A 24,263-nucleotide genomic window follows, 5' to 3' on the forward strand; every position below is an offset into this window, starting at 1 on the left:
TAAGCCTTTTGTGCCCTCTAATAGGAGGAACTGGGGCGAGGCCGAAGAAGGGGGGCTAGAAGGACTCACAGAAATCCTTCTCAGCCCGGTTCTCCTCCGACCCCGCGCCAGGGAAGGCCCGCTGAGGGGCTCAGGGCGGGCCAGGGGAGGAGCCTCTGCGGCATCAGCAGCGCCTCAGAGCACGATGGGAAAATCCTTCCTTTTTCGGACATGGAGCTCCTCTGCCCGGCGGCAGCAGCCGGCTCTGGCGCCGCGGCTCGTGGGTCAGGGCGGAAGAGCAGCCCCAGCTTCCGACGCGGTGTGGAAGGAGGTAGACGGGGTGGCGGCGGCAGCGGCGGCGGCGGCGGCCCCGCCTGAGGGGCCAGGTATTAAAGCCGCGGGCGCACAGCGACCAGGGCAGAGGCGGGCAGGGTGCCGCTGCGGCGCGCTCCGGCTCCCGGGTGGCAGCAGGCATGGTATCCCAGGCGCTGCAGCTGCTCCGGCAGGGCGTGTGGGCCGCGCTCACGGGGGGCTGGTACCACGACCCCGAGCAGAGCAAGTTCACCAACAGCTGCCACCTCTACCTGTGGCTATTTCTGCTGCTTCTGCCCCTGGCCCTGCACCTGGTGAGTGAGAGGTTAGAGCTGGGGATATGTGGGGATGGAGGGAAGACGGAGAAAGAACTGAAGGGTTGACAGTGGTTTTTAAGAGGTGGGAGGAGGAAGGTCTTCAGGAATTTGGAACAGAGAAGTGCAAGGAAAGGGGGCATAAGGGACTCACTGGAAGGAAGTAAAATGGACTTTGGGAACGTGGGACTCATTGAGAATTGATGCAGAATGTTAGGATGAGTCGGAGCCTCTAACTCTGCTTGTCATTGATGAATGCTGAACCTATTTTGTAGATGGACAGCCCTAGGCCTCTTGGGTGGTTAGATGGGGATAATGTTTGGTATAAGATCTTTGGCAGCCAAGAGGCAAAAAGAGATGCAAAAAGTGAACCTATTTTAGTAGGTGATCTTTTTCCCCCTCCCCCCTTCCTGTTTTTCTTTGAAGAGGCAAGCTTAATTATCAAATGTTCAACTTGCAATTTCTACACCACTATATAATGAAATATGCAGAAACACATAATACTGGGTAAATCGAATGCACTTTATGCTAAACAAAGTATTACAGCACCTCCCGGGGACCTGTCAGTGGATTTATGATAAGCGAGTGCTTGCTGAATAGCTGACCTTCTTAAGCGATTTAAACATACTAATTGAAACAATTGTTAAACTTATTTGAAAAGCTTTACCACTTTTGTAAGGTGTCTGTGTATTATTAAAATTTATGTGCTAGGAATCTAATTTTGATGTCTCTTCAAGGACTTTGTTTCTAAAACGTAATTTGGCCATGTCCCCCACAGCTAATTTTCTTCAATGAGTTAGCACGGCTGGCAGATTTCTGAGATTGTCTATGATTTGGCTCCAATTTACTCTCTTTCTAGTAGTTTATTCAGAGGGTAAGAATAAAAACTCTGGTTCTGAAGTCAAGCTGCCTGGGTCAAATTTTGGGCCCACTCCTTCTTTGACCTAGAAGTTACTCACCTTATCTGTAAAAATGAGAAAAATAATAGTACTAGATTTACAGGGCTATTTTGGATATTAAATGAGATAATACATGTAAAGCCATATGCCTGACTTCACCTGACAATGGACTCAGACCTGGGTTTAAACTTCTGTTCTGCTACTTATTAGCTGTTTAACTATCTGAGCCTTAGTTTTCTCATCCTTAAAATGGATACAGTAAGGATGACGTCATGGAAAAATTAAATGAAATTTTATATATCAATGTATTCATAGAGAGATGGATCTGTGGAGGCCCTTCAGTAAATGTAAGGCTCTTTCTTCTATGGCTTTGATCATTATTTTTCCTCGGTTTCTAAGTATCAATATTTTTCCTTTGCCTAGAGGAGCAGTATAGCAGAGTGGTCAGGAACACAGGCCTGGGTTCAAATCCTAATTCTACTGCTTATTAGATGTGTAAGCTTGAGCAAACTTCAACAAACTTCAGCTTCCTGCTTTGTACAGCAGGGTAATAATAGTACCCCCCCTTATCGGATGGATATGAGCATCAAGTTTATTAACGTATTCAAGTACTTCACAGTACCTGGCAAATAATGAAGCTCAGTCCAAGCTAGCCTTTTCCCCTTCCCCATCTTCCCCTCCTTCACAGCCCAGCTTCCCTGATCCCTACAGCTAGGATAATTTCTCTTCTCTGCTACTCTTCTGCCATTCTGTATTTACTGTTCATATTAGAATACTTTTTGAACTCTGCCTTGAACTTAGCCCTTGGAGCATGTATTTTACCTCTCCCCCTAGATCATGAGGTTTTTGAGGGCATGGATTTTGTGTATTCATCTCGGTTTTCTGTGTCATACCCAGCAGAATACCCTGCATTTGGTCAGCACTGATGTCATGTAGAATGACCTGGTAGAAAATAAAATCAACCTGCATCTGTTTCTCTTCCAACCAGCATTTATTGTCCACCTCACCTACAGATTTTAAATAAGTATAGCCTGATTATGAAAGCAATATATATTCTATCTGTAGTCCCACTCCTCAACCACCACCACGTTAGCAGGTAAAGTGTGTTCCTATGGATTTTTTTTATGCATACAGGCTCATTTTTACAAAACTACATCTAAGATTTATGTATGCATATGATCAGAACTCTTAACTTCTGCCTAATTATGCTTTTAACTCTGTGGGGCGGTTCTACTCTCTCCTGTAGGGTTGCTTTATTGAGTAGGATTTTGTCCTTAGTTAAGTTTCTCATTTATGATATTTAGAATTAATATTTGACTAAATCTCAAGATTGTAGAAAGTCAAGAACTGATAATTTGACTTATGTTGGTCTTTTTTTTTTAATTAAACAAGTTATACCAACATTTTTTATATCTTTATGCCAGTGTGCTTTTAACTATTGTAGAATAATTTTATGTGAGTACATTTATCATTGTATTACTTTCCTGCTCTTTTTTTTGTTTGTGCTTTAGGTGAAAGTTTACAGAGCTAATTAGTTTCTCGTTAACCAATTAATACACATATTATTTCGTGACATTGGTCGCCTACCCCTCTGCATATCAACACTCTCCTGTTCTCCACCTCAGGTTCCCCATTTCCATTCGTCCAGCTTTCTTATCCCCTCCTGCCTTCTCGTCCTTACCTCTGGGCTTGTGTGCCCATTTGGTCTCATATACATGGTTGAACTACATTTGTTATTGTTTTTTTTATAGGCCTGTCTAATCTTTGGCTGAAGGGTGAACCTCAGGAGTGACTTCAGTACTGAGTTAAAAGGGTGTCCAGGGGTATATCACTTTTTTATGTATAAAAAGGGGTAACCTTTCTTGCTTTGATCTTCTGGTCTCTGAAAGGCCCTTAGAAATAAAATAACCCTTCTCCACCCCCACCAAGGGTTCTGTTCTCCAGATCTTGATGCTAAAATATGTTCTTCTGCGCTTTGATGCTGCCTTTGATTGTAAGTGTATTTTTCAGTTTGTTCTACTTGCGAGACCTTGATCCACAAAACATACCTGTCTGCTCAGTGATAGCAGGGACTTACTCGATGTTCTGTTATTTAATGTGCCCTTACATTTTCTGCTTTTTGCACAATTTCGTCTTAATTATGTTTGATCAAGACAGTTTCACTCTTGTGAGAAATTATCTTTTAATTTAATGGGGGACCTTGAATATGTAAATAATTTTATTATTAACTTTTGAGGCAAGCTTATTTCTGAGTCCTATAATTTACTTAGATGTGTGGTTAGTAATGTAAAAGGTAATTATTAGCCTTTATAAACTATTTTTCTGTTTATGAGAAATGCTCAAAAATATACAATTAAAAGCATTAAACCAATTTGGATAATCTGGAAAGAGTTTTACTTTGATTTCTTATCAGCCTAATTTTCTTTTGGTCAAACTGAAAGATACACTTGTTTTCAGAGATATTTAAACTTCCATTTATTATATGAGTTCTTGTCCTTATTCTTTAGATGAGCATGGTCTAATGGCGATTCAGCGTAGAGCTTTCAAACAAGAATGCCATGGGCCTCGTATGAATTCTGACAGCACCAGGCTTGCAGTCAAAAGACGTTGCTCCTGTTCTGCCATTTATCAATTGTGTCACCTTATGCAAATGACCTCCCTTCCCCAGGTCTCAATTTTATCATCTCTAAAATGGGTAATGATTTTGTTTCATAGGGTTTAGTACCTGAGGTCCAGAGAAATTAGGTTAAGTGCTCAGTGTCATGTAGGCAGTAGCTAGCACAATTGAGAGTTCTAGCTGAGGTCCTGTTGTCCCATCTTTGGTTTTTCACAGCACCGTGCTGCCTAACATGGTGTACACAAAAACACTTTGAAATTTGTGAGACATTAGACCCACATAAAGTGACTATGCCCGGAATGATAAATGGAACAGAATGGCGTCTCATTCATTGTTAAAAAGCAAATTTCAAGATCTATCCTGAACAACAATGCTGTCAGTGATAGGATAATATCCATACCACCTACGAGGAAGACCAATTAATACTACTATTATTTACATTTACATGCCAACCACTATTGCCAAAGATGGAGAAATTGAAGATTTTTCCCAGCTTCTCCAGTCTGAAATTGATCAAACATGCAATCAAGATGCATTGGTAATTACAGGTGATTGGAATGGGAAAGCCAGAAACAAAGAAGAAGGGCTGGTAGGTGGAAAATATGGCCTTGATAATAAAAATGACACTGGATATTGCATGATAGAATTTGCAAGACCAGTGACTTCATCATTGCAAATACCTTTTCTCACCAACATAAACGGCGACTATACACATGGACCTTGCCAGACGGAATACACAGGAATCAAGTCGACTGCATCTGTGGGGATGATGGAAAAGCTCAATATCATCAGTCACAACAAGGCCAGGGGTCAGCTGTGGAACAGACCATCAATTGCTCTTATCCAAGTTCAAGTCAAAGCTGAATAAAATTAGAACAAGTCCATGAGGGCCAAAGTATGACCTTGAATATATCCCACCTGAATTTAGAGACCATCTCAAGAATAAATTTGATTCATTGAACACTAATGACTGAAGACCAGATGAGTTGTGACTTGACATCAAGAACATCATCCGTGAAGAAAGCAAGAGGTCATTAAAAAGACAGGAAAGAAAGAAAAGACCAAAATGGATGTGAATAGAGACTCTGAAAGTTGAGAGTAGTGTAGAGTAGCTAAAGTGTAGAGTAGCTAAAGCAAAGGGTAAAGTAGCTAAAGCAAAAGGAAGAAATGATGAAGTAAAAAAGCTGCACAGGAGATTTCAAAGGGCAGCTTGAGAAGACGAAGTAAAGTATTATAATGAAATGTGCAAGGAACTGGAGATAAAAACCAAAAGGAAAGAACACCCTTGGCATTTCTCAAGCTGAAAGAACTGAAGAAAAAATTGAAGCCTCGAGTTGCAATACTGAATTATTCTACAGAGAAAATATAAAACGACGCAGGAAGCATCAAAAGAAGATGGAAGGAATAAAGAGAGTCCCTGTACTAAAAAGAATTTGATAGTCAACCATTTCAGGAGGTAGCATATGATCAAGAGCCAACAGTACTGAAGGAAGAGGTCCAAGCTGCACTGAAAACACTGGTGAAGAACAGGGCCCCAGGAATTGATGGAATACCAACAGAGATGTTTCAACAAACAGATGCAGCGCTGGAGGTGCTCACTCATCTATGCCAAGAAATATGGAAGACAGCTTCCTGGCCAATCGACTGGAAAAGATCCGTATTTGTACCCATTCCAAAGAAAGATGATCCAGTGGAATGCAGAAATTATCAAACAATATCATTAATATCACACATAGGTAAGATTTTGCTGAAGATCATTCAAAAGTGGCTGCAGCAGTATATCGACAGGGAACTGTCAGAAATTCAAGCTGGATTCGGAAAATTTGGAAAAAGAGATATCATTGATGATGTCAGATGGATCCTGGCTGAAAGCAGAGAATACCAGAAAGATGTTTACCTGTGTTTTATTGACTATGCAAAGGCATTCGACTATGTGAATCATAACAAATTATGGATAATATTGCAAAGAATGGGAATTCTAGAACACTTAATTGTGCTCATGAGGAACCTGTACATAGATCAAGAGGCAGTGGTTTGAACAGAACAAGGGGATACTGTGTGGTTTAAAGTAAAGAAAGGAGTGCATCAGGGTTGTATCCTTTCACAATACTTATTCAATTTGAATTACAAGCAAATAATCTGAGAAGCTGGACTATATGAAGAAGAATGCAACATCAGGATTGGAGAAAGATTGATTAAGAACCTGAGATACTCAGATGACACAGTCTTGCTGAAAGTGAAGTGGACTTGAAGCATGTACTGATGAAAATCAAAGACCTCAGCCTTCAGTATGGATTACACCTCAACTTAAAGAAAACAAAAATCCTCACAACTGGACCAATAAGCAGCGTCTTGATAAAGGGAAAAAAGATTGAAGTTGTCAAGGATTTCATTGTACTTGTATTCACAATCAACATCCATGGAAGCAGCAGTCAAGAAATCAAACGACGCATTGCATTGGGTGACTCTGTTGCAAAAGACCCTTTCAAAGTGTTAAAAAGCAAAGATGTCACCTTGAGCCTGATCCAAGCCATGGTGTTTTCAGTCGCCTCATATGCCTGTGAAAGCTGGATGATGAATAAGGAAGATGGAAGAAGAATTGATGCCTTTGATTTATGGTGTTGGCAAAGAATATTGAATATACCGTGGACTGCCAGAAGAATAAACACATCTGTCCTCAGCTAGAATGCTCCTTAGAAACAAGGATGGCTAGACTTGTCTCATATACTTTGGACATGTTATCAGGAGGTACCAATCCCTGGAAAGGGACATCATACTTGGTAAAGTAGAGGTTCAGCGCAAAAAGGAAGACCCTCAACGAGACGGATTGACACGGTGGCTTCAACAATTCGCTCAAGCATAACAACGTTTTGAGGATGGTGCTGGACTTGGCAGTGTTTTGTTCTGTTGTGCAGGGGGTTGCTGTGAGTCAGAACTCACTTGACAGCACCCAACGACAACAACAGAGTGGAACTATAACTGTCCTGGTGGCATTATGATCAACCCTAATAGAGGAAGAGTTGAGTCGTGGGGAGAATGGGGTGGAGCCTTCACATCCTTAAAGACCCCAGGCAAAGCAACATTATATATGGTTTTCCGGGCCTGACGTATGCTATCAGGACAGGTAACCCTTTCTTCACATATCATAGAAAGCTTGTCTTTTGTTTTTATGGTTATTACTTTTTTTTTCTTTTCTGTTAGTCAGACTTACTCTGTTTCCAGTTCTGCTTCTTAATTTAGCCTTAGAGACTTTCTTTGATAAGAACCACTTCATTTGTAATTGCTGTAATTATAATTAAATGAGATTACCCGTCATGTGCTAGCATAGCACTAAACCAAAAACCAGTTACTATGGACTGGTCTCTAACTCCTGGCGACCCCACCTGTGTCAGAGTACAGCTGTTAATTGGGTTTTTAGTGGCTGATTTTTCAGAAGGAGATTGCCAAGCATTTCTTCTGAGGTACCTCTGGATGGACTCGAACTGCCAACCTTTCTGTTAGCAGCTGAGTGCATTAGCCATTTGTACCACCTAGGGACTTCAGCATAGCCTTAAGCATATAGTAAGCACTCAACATGTATTAGCTATTATTGTTACCTCTATTTGGTGTTTATTATTATAGTCTGTAGCCACCCCCCATTTCAGTACCTCATTATTTTTCTTTAGGTCTTGTATTTCCTTGGCCGCTCCTTCTGCGCTCTACTTCTACCATATAGAGTGTCTTTTTGTGAATTACAGTAAGGTGCCCTGCCCTAAAAGGCACTCTTTTCTGACTGAGGACTTGGGGGTCGATTTCAGCCAGTACTTGACCCCGTCATCTGGAGACCTTTGTGCAGGACCCAGCCTATACAACCTTATGCAGCGGGCCTGGTTCACACCACTTGGTTTTTATTATTATGTTAGACAGGTTGGCATATTGCTGTTCCCAAAAGTTTACCTGTCATCCTGGTCAGTCCTATTTTTATATTCAGTTTTTCTCACAAGATAGGTATCCTATGCTATTGAATCCCATGGTCCATACTTTCCTTCTGTCTTCAGACTCCCGGATCTGTGTTATCTCTTCCTTTCAACCCTGGGGCCAATTCCCCCCCCACCCCAGGATGAGATGCCTGACTTTGTGCTCTTTCCCCACAGTTCAGTGAAGGCCTGAGCTTCCTGTCTCCTGCCCTTCCCTGCCTGAAGCCGGGTGGGATTAGGGCTGAAGGGCCCCAAAGGAGGAATATGTAAAAGGGATTCTTCCCTGGCACTGGTCCTCCAGTAGCAACGAAGGTCCAGCCCTTCTAGATTTAGGCAGAATGCTGTATCTTGCAGTTGTCTCACCATTTTGCTGCTCCAGATGGCCATGTGCTTTGTGTGTGTAAGCACTCTAACTAAGGGTGCTCCTCCTTTGTTGCTAGGTCAGCTGTCTTCAAGCTTTTCAAGTTAGTAACTCTTTGCCTGAGTGATGATCGCCACTCTGGTGCAAATTCCTCTCACTTATCCTCACCAATGCCATTTAGACACATGCATGTCTGCAGGTGGGTTCTGTGTTCCCAGGCTGCATTTCAGCGTCCGTGACAAAAGAACCAGCACCTGTGTGTCCTGTGATGTTCAGCCTTTGAAGGGCTATCCAAAAATAGCTTGAAGGCTTTTCTTTTTTTTCTTTCCATTCTTGTATTGCAAGTTCATGACTAATTTTCTGGTGGTTAAATTTATGTATTCTACAACACCTCACCCCTTTTAGGACTTTTCCAGATTTTTTTCAATTAGCGACTGGTTATATTTTGGATGGTGCTCACCTGAGATATAACATTTTTCTAACTGTAATACCTAATGCTTTATTACCCTATTATTTTTATTGTGATTGGAGAATCCAATTCATTTGGTGCTATTTCTTTTGAATGGAAGGTAATCTTAAAAACAACAAAAAAAATCTAAACCTGTTGCCATTGAATTGATTCTGACTCATGGAGACCCCACGTGTTACAGCGTAGCACTGCTCCACAGGGTTTTCATGGCTGTAATCTTTATGGAAGCAGATTGTCAGGGTTTTTTTCCATAGTGCCACTGGATGGGTTGGAACCACCCACCTTTAGGTTTGTAGTTGAGCGCAAACCCTTTGTGCAACCTAGGGACTGAGGTAATACATGTCAAGTGATTATTGTTTTCTGATTTTAACCATTTTTTGTCTCTCAAATGAGTAATTTTAAACTCATCTATGTTCCCATGTTATCACTGTAATTCTCTTTCTACACCCTATGGAAGAAAAACCACTGTAGCTCTTAATGGTATTCTGGTTTTTCCTTTTTTTAGATGGAGTTTTCCTTTTAGAATTTATAATTATAGTCATTATTATCAGAGTATAAAAAAAAAACCCAAACCCACTGCCATCAAGTCTATTCCAACTTGTAGCAACCCTATAGGAAAGAGTAGAATTTCCCCAGAGAGTTTCCAAGGCTATAATCTTTACAGAAGCAAACTGCCCCATCTTTCTCCCATGGAGCTTCTGGTGGTGTTGAACTGCTGACCTTTCAGTTAGCAACTGAGAGCTTTAACCACTGAGCAACGAGGCCTCCATTATTGGGATAAAACAAAACCAAACCTGTTGCCGTCAAGTTGACTCCAACTCATAGTGACCGTATAGGCCAGAGCTCCATATGGTTTCCAAGGGGTGCTTGGTAGATTTGAATTGCTGACCTTTTGGTTAGCAGCCGTAGCTGTTAACCACTACACCACCAGAGTTTCCATTATTGGGCTAGGTATTAACAATAGCCAGCATTTGTGTGTGTGTTTAATTAATTTTTATTGTGTTTTAAGTGAAACTTTACCAATCAGGTCAGTCTCTCATACAAAAATTTACATACGCCTTGCTATACACTCCTGATTGCTCTCCCCATAATGAAATAGCACAGTCCTTCCCTCCACTCTCTCTCCTTGGGTCCGTTCGGGCAGCTTCTGGCCCCCCGCCCCCCCGCCCGCCGTCCTCTCATCACTCCTCCAAACAGGAGATGCCAGCATAGTCTCATGTGTCTACTTGATCCAGAAAACTTGTTCTTCACCAGTATCATTTTCCATCCCATATTCCAGCCTAATCTCTGTCTGAAGAGTTGGCTTTGGGAATGGTTCCTGTCTTGGGCTAACAGAAGGTCTGGGAACCATGACCTCCGGGGTCCTTCTAGTCCCAGTCTGACCATTAAGTCTGGTCTTTTTACGAGAATTTGAGGTCTGCATCCCACTTCTCCCCTGCTTCCTCAGGGGTTCTCTGTTGTGTTCCCTGTCAGGGCAGTCATTGGTTGTGGCCAGGCACCATCTAGTTCTTCTGGTCTCAGGCTGATGTAGTCTCTGGTTTATGTGGTCCTTTCTGTCTCTTCGGCTCATAATTACCTTGTGTCTTTGGTGTTCTTCATTCTTCCTTGCTCCAGGTGGGTTGAGACCAATTGATACATCTTAGATGGCCACTTGCTAGCGCTTAAGACCCCAGATGCCACTCTCCAAAGTGGGATGCAGAATGTTTTCTTAATAGATTTTATTATGCCAGTTGACTTAGATGTCCCCTGACACCATGGTCCCCAAACCTCCGCCCCTGCTACGCTGGCCTTCGAAGCTTTCAGTTTATTCAGGAAACTTCTTTGCTTTTGGTTTAGTCTGGTTGTGTTGACCTTTCCTGTATTGTGTTTTGTCTTTCTCTTCACCTAAAATAAAACTTACCTACTATCTAATTAGTGAAAACCGCTTTCCCACCCTCCCTCTGCCCTCACCGGTAACCATCAAAGAATATTTTCTTCTCTTTTTAAACTATTTCTCCAGTTCTTATAATAGTGGTCTTATACAATATTTGTCCTTTTGCAACTGACTGATTTCACTCAGCATAATGCCTTCCAGGTTTCTCCATGTTACGAAATGTTTCATGGATTCGTCACTGTGATTTATTAATACATACTATTCCATTGTGTGAATATACCATAATTTATCCACTCATCGGTTGATGGGCACGTTGGTTGCTTCCAACTTTTTGCTATTGTAAACAGTGCTGCAATGAACATGGGTGTGCATATATCCGTTCGTGTAAAGGCTCTTATTTCTCTAAGATAAATTCCAAGGAGTGGGATTGCTGGTTTGTATGGCAGTTCTATTTCTGGCTTTTTAAGGAAGCGCCAAATCGATTTCCAAAGTGATTGTACCATTTGACATTCCCACCAGCAGTGTATAAGTGTTCTAGTCTCTCCACAACCCCTCCAACATTTATTGTTATGTGTTTTTTGGATTGATGCCATCCTTGTTGGAGTGAGATGGAATCTCACTGTAGTTTTGATTTGCATTTCTTAATGGGTAATGATCGTGACCATTTCCTTATGTATCTGTTAGTAGCCTGAATGTGTTCTCTAGTGAGGTGCCTGTTCATATCCTTTGCCCATTTTTAAATTGGGTTATTTGTCTTTTTGTAGGTGAGTTTTAGCAGAATCATGTAGATTTTAGAGATCAGGCGCTGATCAGAAATGTCATAGCTAAAAACTTTTTCCCAGTCTGTAGGTAGTCTTTTTACTCTTTTGGTGAAGTATTTGGATGAGTATAGGTGTTTGATTTTTAGGAGCTCCCAGTTATCTGGTTTCTCTTCTGCATTTGTAGTAATGTTTTGTATCCTGTTTATGCCGTGTATTACAGCTCCTAACTTTGTCCCTATTTTTTCTTCCATGATCTTTATTGTTTTAAAGATTTTATGTTTAGGTCTTCGATCCATTTTGAGTTAGTTTTTGTGCATGGTGTGAGGTATGGGTCTTGTTTCATTTTTTTGCGAATGGATATCCAGTTATGCCAGCACTATTTGTTAAAAAGACTGTCTTTTCCCCATTTAATGGACTTTGGGCGTTTGTCAAATATCAGCTGCTCATATGTCTCTGGATTTATGTCTGAATTCTCAATTCTGTTCCACTGGTCTATGTATCTGCTCTTGTTCCAGTACTAGGCTCTTTTGACTACTGTGGCAGTATAATAGGTTCTAGAATCAGGTAGAGTGAGGCCTCCCACTTTGTTCTTCTTTTTCAGTAATGCTTTACTTCTCTGGGGTCTCTTGCCCTTCCATACGAAGTTGGTGATTTGTTTCTCCATCTCATTAAAAATGTCGTTGGAATTTGGATTGGAATTGGCCAGCATTTTTTGGGCAGTTATGAGTCAGGCACTGTTGTAAGTGCTTTGTATGAACTTCATTCTCATTTCATCCTCACAACAACCTGATACGTTAGGCACTGTAATAGTTCTGATTTTACAGTTGGTGTAACTGGCACAGAGAGGTTAGTTAACATGCTTAAGTATACACAGCTAGTAATAGCCTATCAGAATTAGAACCAGGCAGTTTGGCTCTAGAGTTGGAGTTCTTACCCACTCAGACACACCCCCTCTAATACAGGTGATTTCACAGTGTGTGCGTGTATATCTTGCTCATTGGCATGAAGAGACACAAAACCTGAAATGTACAAAAGAACATACTGGGAAAAGTTCATTTCTCTCCCGCATTTGTCTCTAGTACGCTATTCAGGAGGCAACCATATAGATAGTTTCCTGCTTGTTCTTGCTGTGATATTTTATACACATGTAAGTGGAATTTTGAATGTGAGGGGTCATGGGTTTTTTAATAAAGCAACCATATTTATCTTCCACTGTCCCTTTAAATTTGCTCTGTGGATTTTTTTTCCCTATTCCTGGATAAAAAACATGGGCAAGCCTATGACTTCTGGTCACAGGTAATATGAGCGCTACGGCTGCTTGAACAGTTTACATGTCCAGTTCTGTAATAACCAAAGCATCAGTCATTCAGTCGTTTCTATAGGCAGGAAGGGATCTGAGGTAGCATGGTCTGCTTCTTCTCCTTCTTTCTCCTCCTCCCTCATATGCCGGCTGCTGTGCCAACTCCTTTGGCATGGGAGAGAGTGGAAAGGAGGTGCTGAAAGGAACAGAGCCATTCCTGGCTGATAGGCAAGATTGTAAGCTGGCTTTGTGCTCTCTGAGCAGGTAGACGTTTACAGGCGACTCTCCTGGTGAAGTGTGACCTGTTCTCCTTGCTCGCACTCCCTCACCTGCCATTTCCTTGTGAAGGATGCTGCATCCTATTTCACCTGGTTGATAACTCCTTCCACAGTCCCCAGAATGTGGCAGTCCTCCTCCAGCTTCCTTCTGCTGCCTTCGCCTCTCTTCTGGCAGTCTGGTCAGGCGCTGTCTGAAGCAAACTAGGGCAGACTCTCCCACACTTGGAACATGTGAACACTCACATACCCATTTTCCCAACAAATTCCAGAGGGCAGGCCAAGCCCAATATAGCAACTTTTCCTTTGTGTCCTGGCAGGGCAGCTAGCCAGCCACCCAGTCTCTCCTCTTTTAGCTTTTCTAGGAAGGAGTCAGACACCAGTATACTGTGCCTTCCCACCCCAAATTGTAGGGAACTCATATTCCCTCTCCGAGTGGTCCCATTGGAGCCCATCTCTCTTGACTGAAACACCCGTCTCTGTGACAAGGATAGCTCAGGATTTGCTGCATACCTACAGTCCTCTCTAAAATTCTTCATGAATTCTCTCATTCCAGATTCAATTATATCCTCATTTTGGGTAAGGGTTTTTAGACTCAACTAACTTCTTCTCATAACCTATTTAGAAATTGCTGCATGTGATTTTCCCCAGAAGTTGCACTGGAATCTAGTATCTCTCCTACCTGGGCTCCTTGGCCAACACTTCTACATATGAAGGAGCCCTGGTAGCACAGTGGTTAAAGCACTCAGCTGCTAACTACAATGTCGATAGTTTGAACCCACTGGCTGCTCCGTGGGAGAAAGATGTGGCAGTCTGCTTCTGTAAAGATTACAGCCTTGGAAACCCTACAGTTCTTCTCTGTCCTACAGGGTCTCTGTGGCTCAGAATTGACTGGATGACAGTGGATTTTATATACATATGCCAAAAATTATGGGTACATATCTTTGTTTTTTCACTTAACAGAACATCTTAGAGATCATTACATAAAAAGCTACCTCATTCATTTTATTGTCTACATAATATTCCATTGTGTGAGTAAAAGATAATTTATTTTACCAGTTGCCTATTAAAGGATACTTAGGTTTTCAGGTGATTTTTTTAGCCTAAGATAAATATTTGGCTGTTTGAATTAATTTCAGTATTTGCATACATATGCATCAGTCAGGATGTACTAGTTTGTGCTGAAATAGCAAACAACTTGAAAATCTCTTTGGTACTGCCAAGTTTTTTTTTTTATTCATACCACATGTGCAATATTGTCAGTAGAGGCTGAGTGTGACATGGCTGTGTTATCAGGAGGGATCGGTCCCTGGAGAAGGACATTATGTTTGATAAAGTAGAGAGTCAACAAAAAAGAGGAAGACCCTCAATGAGATGGATTGACACAGTGGCCACAATAATGTGCTGAAGCATAACGACGATTGTGAGGATGGCGCAGGATTGGGCAGTGTTTGGTTCTGTTGTGCATAGGGTCGCTATGAGTCAGAATCCACTTGATGGCATTGGGTTACAGGGGGGACCTCTGCTCCGCATCAACCACACTGCATGACCATGGCTGATAGGAAGCCAGTGTCCGGATCGCTACCAGTTGCCATGAAAAGGGAAAGAGAGAGTGGAGACCGTGTACTGTCTCTTAAAGCTTTTTCTGGAAATGGCAGGTACCTTTTTCATTCAGATTTCTTTGACCAAAGCAAGTTGTAATGTTACACTTAACTCTAAAGGGGAAGGAAAGTACAATACTAACTTGTGCCCAGTGGAAGATCTAGAAATATTTCTTGGGCAGCACTTATGTACAGGACAACAGACTAAGTGCCAAGTGTTCTTCAGAGGGAAACGACAGAGAACAAAATAAATGGGTATCTCCCCTCGTGAAATTAGAGGATAAAGATCAACAAACATTAATAACACAAAGATAATTGTTTTTATAGGGGAAGTATGAGATGCTCCATTAAAGGCAGGAGACACAATCCAGGTTTTGGTATTTAAGAAAGGTATCCCAAAGGAAATAACTTCTAATCTGAGACCTGAAGAATGAGTAGGAGTTAGCCAAGCAAAGATGGGTAGAAGGAATAACATCTCAAGCAAGGTGTCTTAGTTTCCTAGTGCTGCTATAACAGAAATACCACAGGTGGGTGGCTTTAATGAACAGATTTGTTTTCTCACAGTTTAGGAGGCTACAAGTCCAAATTCAGGGCACTGGCTCTAGGGTAAGGCTTTCTTTCTCTGTTGGCTCTGGGGGAACATCCTAGTCTCTTTTCAGCTTCTCTTCCTGGATTCTTTGGCGATCACGTGGCATGTGTCTTCTCCCCAATTTGCACTTCCTTGCTTAATCTGCTCTTTTATATCTCAAAAGAGATTCACTTAAGACACACCCTACACCAACACTGCCTCATAAACATAATAAAACCCATTCCCAAATGGAATTATAACCATAGGTATGTATGTTGTGCTTTCAAGTTGATTCCAACTTATATCAACCCTATAGGACAGAGGAGAACTACCCTATAGGGTTTCCTAGGCTGTAACTGCTGTGGTTGCCTCAGTTTAACATTTCCTCGAGGTCTATGTCTTATTGTTTATTACACCTCTTGGTCCTCTGCTGACCACTTTTCCAGACCATGTTTTGCCCAGGTGGGGCTAGAGGGTGGCTGACTGTGGTTTGGAAATGGGGATCCAAGTGAGGGGTGAATGAAGCAAGATATGGGCTGCACTAAGATAGGACAATTGTCAGTCTCATTTTTAGTTATTGAGAGGAAAGCCACTGGATTTCAGAGTATTCCCCTGGTTGTCTTTTGTAGATATGATTGTTGTTGTTAGTTGCTGTCAAGTCAGCTCCAACTCATGGCAACACCATGTACAACAGAACAAAACTTTGCCCAGTCCTGTGCCATCGCCAGTCCTGTGCCATCCTCATGATCCTCAAATCCATTGTTGTGGCCACTGTATTTGAGTGCCCTCCAACCCAGGGAGCTCATCTTCCAGCACTACACCCAACAGTATTCTATTGTGACCCATAAGGTTTTCATTGGCTGATTTTTGGAAGTAAATCTCCAGCCCTTTCTTCCTAGTCCACCTTGGTCTGGAAGCAACATGGGTGACCCTACTCATACTTGAAATACTGGTGGAGAGCTGCCAGCATCATAGCAACATGCAGGATAACACAGTATGACAAAGTGACAGAAGGGTGGTGGGTAGATATGATTAGATTTCCTCTCATCAGTGCCTGTTTTCATGGAGGGCATGGCCCTTTATTTCTACCACCATTAAAGAAGCAGCGTCATTCTGTGATTTTTACAGTTTGCTGTATACTTTTCCTTTCATTCATTTATCTCAGTGCGCCCACTGTGTGCCAGGCAGAGATCATACTAGTGAGAGATCAGTCAAAGCCCTGGCTCCCCCCTCCCCTCTAAGCTCACAGTCTGGTGGAGAACACAGACAATTAGAAGGAAAAAACGAAGGAAAAGTTTTACAGTGTCATGAGTGCTGGAGTAGAACAGGGGAGGTGCTTGTTTAGATAGGGTGTCAGGGTGACCACTGAGCTGAAATCTCTAGGGTGTTAAGGGACAGCCGGGCACAGAGCTTGGGAAAGAGCTTCCTAGGCAAAGGGAAGAGCAGGGCAAAGCTTCGCAGTGAGAAGGGCTGGTGTGTTCTAGGAACTGCTGGAAAGCAGTTTTTTTTTTTTTGAAAATTTTTATTTTGAAAAATGTCCAACCTACCAAAAAATCTGCAAGAATAGTACAATGAGTACTATATACCCTTCACCTAGATTCACCAATTCTTGACATTTTGCAACATTTGCTTTATCTATCTTAGTTATCTAGTGCTGTTATAACAGAAATACCACAAGTGAATGGCTTTAATAAGGAGAAGTTTATTTCCTCACAGTAAAGTAGGCTAAAAGTCCAGATTCAGGGTGTCAGCTCCAGGAGAAGGCTTTCTCTGTCTGTTGGCCTTCTCATTAATCTCCCCCCAGACTAGGAGTTTCTTCAAGCAGGGAACCGGAGCCCAAAGGATGCTCGCTGTCTGCGCCTGGCACCACTTTCTTGGTGGCATGAGTTCCCCCGTCTCTCTGCTCTCCTCTCTCTTTTATATTTCAAGAGATTGCCTCAAGACACAATCCAATCTTATAGATTGAGTCTTGCCTCACTAACACAACTGCTGCCCACCCTCCCTTATTAACATCATAGAGGCAGAATTTACAACATACAGGAAAATCACACAATACCAGGAATCATGGCCCAGCTAAATTGATACACACATTTTCTGGGGGGACGTAATTCAATCCACGACACTATCTTTATGTATTTATACATTTTTAAAATTTTGATGTGCCATTTGAAAATAAGTTGTAGACATCAAGACATTTCTCCCCTAAAAACTTCAGCAAGTATGTATCACACTTAAAAAATTTATCGCTGGCATAATATCTAATGTGTAGTCCCCATCCAAATTTCCCAATTTGTCCCACTAACATCCTTTATAGCTGGGTGTTTTTGCTTCTTTGTTTTCTGGATCCAGGATTTAATCAAGGATCCTATATTGCTTTTATTATGTCTCTTGATTGCCCTTTATTCTAGAACAAGTTCTCCAAGGCTTTTTTTGTTTTCTTTCATGGCATTGAAAGTTGTTTTACAGAATATCCCTTAATTTGCATTTGCATGATTGTTTCCTTGAGATCAGATACATGATTGTGGATTTTTTTTTGAATGAGTGGTACATAAGTGATGTTGTATTCTTCAGGTGTGCTACATCAGGGGGCATGTGATCTCACTCTCTACAGTACCGGTGACATTAAGTTTGGTCTTTGGTTAAGGTGAAGCCTGATGGAATTTTCTACTGTAAATATACCTATTTAATAAGTAATATGTGGGGTAAAAATTTGAGACTGTAATTATTGCATTTCCAAAAAGCTCTTACCCAATGGTTGCAGTGTAAATTGACCATTCTTGCCTAAATAATTTTTTACTGTGGTGATTGCAAAATGGTGATTTTCTATTTCTAATTTTCTTTCTGCCTTTATTAATTGGTATTCTTCTGTAAAGAAGACCTCTCTTTTTTTCTCCACCCCTGTAATTTTGGTATATTTGTTAGTAAGGGCTCATGTTTGTTTTTTTTTTTCCGGGAGTTATAATTCATTCCCATCATCATTCTTTTTGATGTTCATATTATCCCAAATTTGCTCCTCCCCCTTCAAGAGGTTTCTGAGTTCTTTGGCTGTGTCCTCATCAGTTTTTGAGCATTTTCTTCCTTTCTGGAATGACAAGGTATTCTAGGTTTACCTTGTACTCTTTCTACCCCAACCCTGGAAGAATCAGCTGTTTCTCCAAGGACTCCTGATCCTTTTAGTGGAGAATGATGTTTAGAAACCAAGATTTAGGGGAGCAGTAGTTGTGGTTATTGTCAGTGGGTTGTCTTTCTTTCAGTAGACAGAGGCCCTTTCCGTAGAAAGAGTTGGGAGATTGATTGAACTATTGATTGATCTATGTAAACTGTACCTATCTATAGCTCTCTATCTACTGTGTCTATCTATCATCTGTCTATGTATTGAGAGTTTATTCTGAAACCTTTAAATCTAATTCAACACCAAAGGATTCTTCCTCTCCTTCATCTGTTCTACATTTGTAAGAATCCTGGTTCCCAACAATATTTATTTGCTCAATCCTAAAATGCACACAGGAATTACTACTCCTATATCACTATCAAAAACAAATCTTTAAGTAAAGTTCAGGATTCCTTTGAGGTTATTAATTTTTTTTAAAAAATACATCCCACCAACAATGTATAGTTCAAGTACTGTGTTCTAAAGTTACTGGGATTAATTTGGGGGGGTTCTTATTTGTAGTTATGCTGTCAATTTGACATAGAGTTAAGCTCATGTATGGGTGTATAATTTTATTATTTACTTCCCATACTTGTTGATTTAATTATTTTTGGAAATATAAAATGTTAACATGGTCAGACAGCCAACAAAAAAGATATGTTGCACTACTTTATCCAAAAATTCCTCTGACCGCTGGGTGGAAAGTAGGTTAGAGGAAGAGCAAGAATAGAAGTGGAGTTTCAGAGGCTATTTCAGTAGTCCAGTCAAGAGAGGGTGGTGACAGTAAAGGTGGAAAAATGTAGATATGTTTGTGATATATTTGATAGGATTTGGTAATAATTTCATTTTGTGGTTATGGAGGAGTGAGGATGAGGGAAGAATCAATGATCATGTCCAATATTCTGGTTTGAACAGCAAGTGCGTGGGGTGCCTTTGACTGAGATGGGGAAAAGTAGGAGGTAACACTTAGTGGAAAGCGATGCTACATCAAACAGCTGATTTTGGACATGTTTGGAAATGACTTTTGGGTATCAAAGTGAAGATGCTGAGTAGACGGATAGATGTAGGTCTTGGGAACTTACAGGGGCAATCTAAACTGAAGGTATGAATTTGAAAATCAGCAGGGACTGAATGAAGTCCCCTGGGTAGAATATGTAGAAAGAGGCGGGGAGGGGGGAAGCTAAGAGTGAGGTCTGAGGAGCTGTAACATTTAGAGGTAGGACAAAGAGGAGGCGTCGTTGGGGTGAAGGAAAAACCAGAGAGCGTAGTGTCTTAAAAACAAAAAGAGGAGAGCACTTCAAGAAGTGAGCAACTGTGTTGACTACTGCTGAGAAAAGAGAAAATTGCAATAAATTTTTGTCTTTAGAGACATTGACAAGAGCAATTTCAGTGGGGTCTTGGAAAGAAGCCAGACTGATGTGGGTTTAAGAGACAATGAGAAGTGAAGAAGTGGAGACAGATGGTAAAAATGATTTTCATTCAGAGAAAAGGCATAATATCTGGAGAGAGACTTGGAGTCCAGAGAGGCTCATCCCTTACCACAAAATTAGAGGGTCCTTTGAGGGCGAAGGCTGCAACTGGAATTCTCCTTGGTCCCTGGTGTGGTGTCTTGTACAGAGTGGATGATCAAATTGCTTCTTTCCGTTAATAGGATCTAACTCCGTAAAGGAGGATACAGTTTTCTAACAGTCTGTGGTCAAGCCCTTTGCAGTAAACTGACCACAACTTTGCGGCCAGGATCCAGACAATTAAAAATGGAACTTGATACCCTAGATGTTACTCCTCATATGGGACTGACTTCAAGTTCAAATCGCTGTTGTTTCCAGGATAACTTTTGTTTTATTATTTCATGTAACAATTATGTGTTTTTTGTGGTATTATATATATAATTGTAAACTTTTTCACTACCATGGGAAACCTGGATTTAAAAAAATCATAGGCCACATGATCAGACAAAAATTATTTTTAACCTCCTTTATTTATGACTGATCTTAAGCTAGGAAATATAGAAGTGTTGAACTGTGAGGGACCTTAGGGATTTTCTAATCTTATCTTTTATTCTCTGACATAAATATTTATATCAGATTATTTTATGTTTCAGCTATTTCCCCCAAATTTTTATCATATCAAAAGATAATCCAGAGAACTAATACTTATTTTCACTGGTCTTCTTTGTCTTTTAATAACTTATTCCTGCTTTCAAGACTATAACTAGATACTTCATAATCAGGAAAGAAGAAAAAAATCTGAAAATAAGAAATATCCCAGACCCATTGCTGTTGATGTGATTCCAACTTATAGCGACCCTAAAGGACAGAGTAGAACTGCCATGTAGGGTTTCCAAGGAGTAACTAGTGGTTTCCAACTGTGGACCTTTTGGTTAGCAGCCTGAGCTCTTAACCACTGCACCACCAGAGCTCTAAAGAAATATCCCAGAGCACTCCCAAATCAAGTATTTCACTCAAAAAACAATTGTTTAGCTTGTGTCATAATTGTGTGTGTGTACATATATATGTATATATAACAGAGAGAGAGAGAGCAATGCCTCTGTCTCTGCAGGCAATAAAAAATTTGATCTGCTGCTCTTTGCTTCATCTCAAAACATCATATCTGAAATTATTATTGTGGTGCAATGGGTCACTTTTATATGGCCTTTCTAGCCATGGTCTTGTAACTCCTACCAAATGTTTGGGTGGGACTATGTAAATAAGATGCTTGTGGCCTACTAAGGGGATTGGACAGCTTGCCAATAATGCAATAAGGTGAATGGCACCATTTTGGGAGTGGTGCCGTACAAATAAGGTGTCCCACCCAGTGCCCTTGGTATGGAACCCTAATAAGGGGATTAGTCAGTTTTGCCATCCCCCTAGGGTTAAAATGAGCCATCCCAGAGGTGGAAAAGGGGGACTTCACTGTCACCAAGAAGAAGAGACAGGAGCGGAGCACATCCTTTGGTTCCAGGGCCCCTGTGCTGAGAGCCTCCTACACTCAGGAGATAGAGACCTGCAACACTGAAGACAATGCAAGACAGAGAGAAATAGCAGCAAGCGCAATACAGAGCTGGTAGCAGCAGAACCAGGAGACCAGCAGGAGATGGCATGGGGGGCTTCCCAGCCTGTGGAGTGAGAAAACCGAGTGCCTTCGGGAAGGAGTTGCTGGTGAAGTGGTGTGCCTCTGGGCACTTGGCAGAGCTAGGCTTGCTGACACACAGAGCGAGAGAGCTGAGCATCTTTGGGCCAAGGCTTATGGCAGAGTGGGTGCCTCTGGGCACTTATCAGTGGAACTAAAGAAGTTTGTAATACTTGCCTGAGCAGGGCAGAGGCCAGGCCGGTCCAAGAAGAAGCCCAAGATGCCCAAGGGACGGAGGGGCTGAGGACCAAGAGGCCCAGGATCAGGGAGAGATCTGCCTGTGGGCAGGTCCGAGAAACTGTCCTGATGGAAGAACTGTTTCCTGAGTCGTTCCTGATCCTGAATTGTAATCTGGTACTTCCCTAATAAACCCCCTGATCCTGAATGAGTATTGTTTTTGAGTTCTGTGTGGCCATTACAAGGATTTACTGAACCCAGCAAAGGAGTAGAGTGCTGTGGGAGGGACAGCTAGTGTAGGAATTGGTAAAAAGGTTGGAAAGAGGAGGCAAGTCTGACCTCTGCTTCATAGGAATCAGCCTTGAGCTGTTGGTGCTGATAATGATTCTCTCCCTTGTGAAGTTGGAGGAGGTTAGAGGCGCCCACCATGCCATTTTTACAATTATTCTATGGTGTTGATGGATGATGGGTAGATGATGGTGATGATGATAATGAATGACACTAACATTCGAATGCCTATTATGTTTCAGGCAGTGTATTAATCATTTTATATTTATTATCTGTTTAATCCTTATAAAAACCCATTGCTGTTGAGTTGATTCCAACTCATAGTAACCCTATAGGACAGAGTAGAACTGTTCCATAGTGTTTCCAGGGCTGTAAATATTAACAGAAGCACACTGCCACATCTTTCTTCCGTGGAATGGCTGGTGGAATCCAAACACCGACCTTTTGGTTAGCAGGCTAGAGCTTAACTACTGCACCTCCAAGGCTCCTTGTTTAATCCTTATAACAATCCTTTATTCCAATCCCGTTAGGAACTGTTATTCCCATTTCTCAGAATAAGCAGATGTTTAAGAAGGCTAAATAACTTCGTAAGGTCACACATTTGCTAAATTGAGAACAGTTTGTAAATTATATGACACGTATATGACATAAATATCTATCTAAAAAAAATTCACCAGTAATTTCAAGCAACTGTTTGCTGGATATCATGCTAGGTGTTGAGAGTATAATGGGGAACAAGATAGAGCTGGACCCTACCCTCATGAAACTTAACATCTTTACATGGCTCTTATGAATAAATCAGAATCAATAAAAAAATGTATGTTGCTATTGTTCCTAGGTGCCGTCGAGTCAATTCTGACTCTTAGTGACCCTGTGTACAACAGAGCTAAATAATATCTGGTCCTTCACCATCCTCACAATCGTTGTTATGCTTGAACCCATTGTTGCAGTCACTGTGTCAGTCCATCTTGATGAGGGCCTTCCTCTTCTTCACTGACCCTCTACTTTACCAAGCACGATGTCCTTCTCCAGGGACTGGTCCCTCCTGATATGTCCAAAGTATGTGAGATGAAGCCTCGCCATTCTTGCTTCTAAGGAGCATTTTGGTTGTACTTATTCTGAGACAGATTTGTTCATTCTTTTGGCAGTCCATGGTATATTCAATGTTCTTTGCCAACACCACAATTCAAAGGTGTCAGTTCTTCTTCGGTCTTCCTTATTCATCGTTCAGCTTTCACATGCATATGAGGTGATTGAAAATACCATGGCTTGGGTCAGGTGCACCTTAGTCTTCAAGGTGACGTCTTTGCTTTTCAACACTTTAAAGAGGTCCTTTGCAGCAGATTCGCCCAATGCAATGCGTTATTTGATTTCTTGACTACTGCTTCCCTGGGTGTGTGTTGATTGGTGGATCAAAGTAAAATGAAATCCTTGACACTTCAATCTTTTCTCTGTTTATCATGATATTGCTTACTGGTCCAGTTGTGAGGATTTTTGTTTTCTTTATATTGAGGTGTAACCCATACTGAAGGCTGTGGTCTTTGATCTTCATCAGCAAGTGCTTCAAGTCCTCTTCACTTTCAGCAAGCAACGCTGTGTTATCTGCATAAAGCAGGTTGTTGATGAACCTTCCTCCAATCCTTATGCCCCGTTCCTCTTCATATAATCCAGCGTCTTGTATTATTTGCTCAGCATATAGATTGAATAGGTATGGTGAAAAGATACAACCTTGACACACACCTTTCCTGACTTTAAACCACTCAGTATCCCCTTGTTCTGTCCGAACAACTGCCTCTTGATCTATGTAAAGGTTCCTCATGAGCACAATTAAGTGTTCAGGAATTCCCATTCTTCGCAGTGTTGTCCATAATTTGTTATGATCCACACAGTCCAATGCCTTTGCATAGTCATAAAGCACAGGTAAACATCCTTCTGGGATTCTCTGCTTTCAGCCAGGATCCATCTGACGTCAGCATGTCCTCTTCTGAATGCAGCCTGAATTTCTGGCAGTTCCCTGTCATTATACTGCTTCAGTTGCTTTTGAATGATCTTCAGCAAAATTTTGCTTGCATGTGAAAAAAAAAAAAATTTTTTTTTGATAATTTCTGCATTCACTTGGGTCACCTTTCTTGGGAATAGGCATAAATATTGATTTCTTCCGGTCAGTTGGCCAGGAAGCTGTCTTCCATATTTCTTGGCGTAGACGAGTGATCACCTCCAGCGCTGCATCCAT

General features: G+C 41.4%; 1 protein-coding gene across 2 annotated transcripts in view; it reads left to right on the forward strand.

The window, feature by feature from the left end:
- Nucleotides 1-220: 220 nt before the first annotated feature.
- Nucleotides 221-24,263, forward strand: part of PCNX2 (pecanex 2) — a 360,390-nt gene continuing 336,347 nt past the window's right edge. For both annotated transcript variants that reach the window (XM_049868166.1, XM_049868167.1), the window contains exon 1: nt 221-605. In XM_049868166.1, coding sequence (XP_049724123.1) covers nt 453-605 — 153 coding nt within the window. In that variant the 5' untranslated portion in view covers nt 221-452. The remainder of the gene's footprint in view (nt 606-24,263) is intronic.

This window comes from Elephas maximus, chromosome 24 (genome assembly GCF_024166365.1).
Source record: "Elephas maximus indicus isolate mEleMax1 chromosome 24, mEleMax1 primary haplotype, whole genome shotgun sequence".
Lineage (NCBI taxonomy): Eukaryota > Metazoa > Chordata > Mammalia > Proboscidea > Elephantidae > Elephas > Elephas maximus.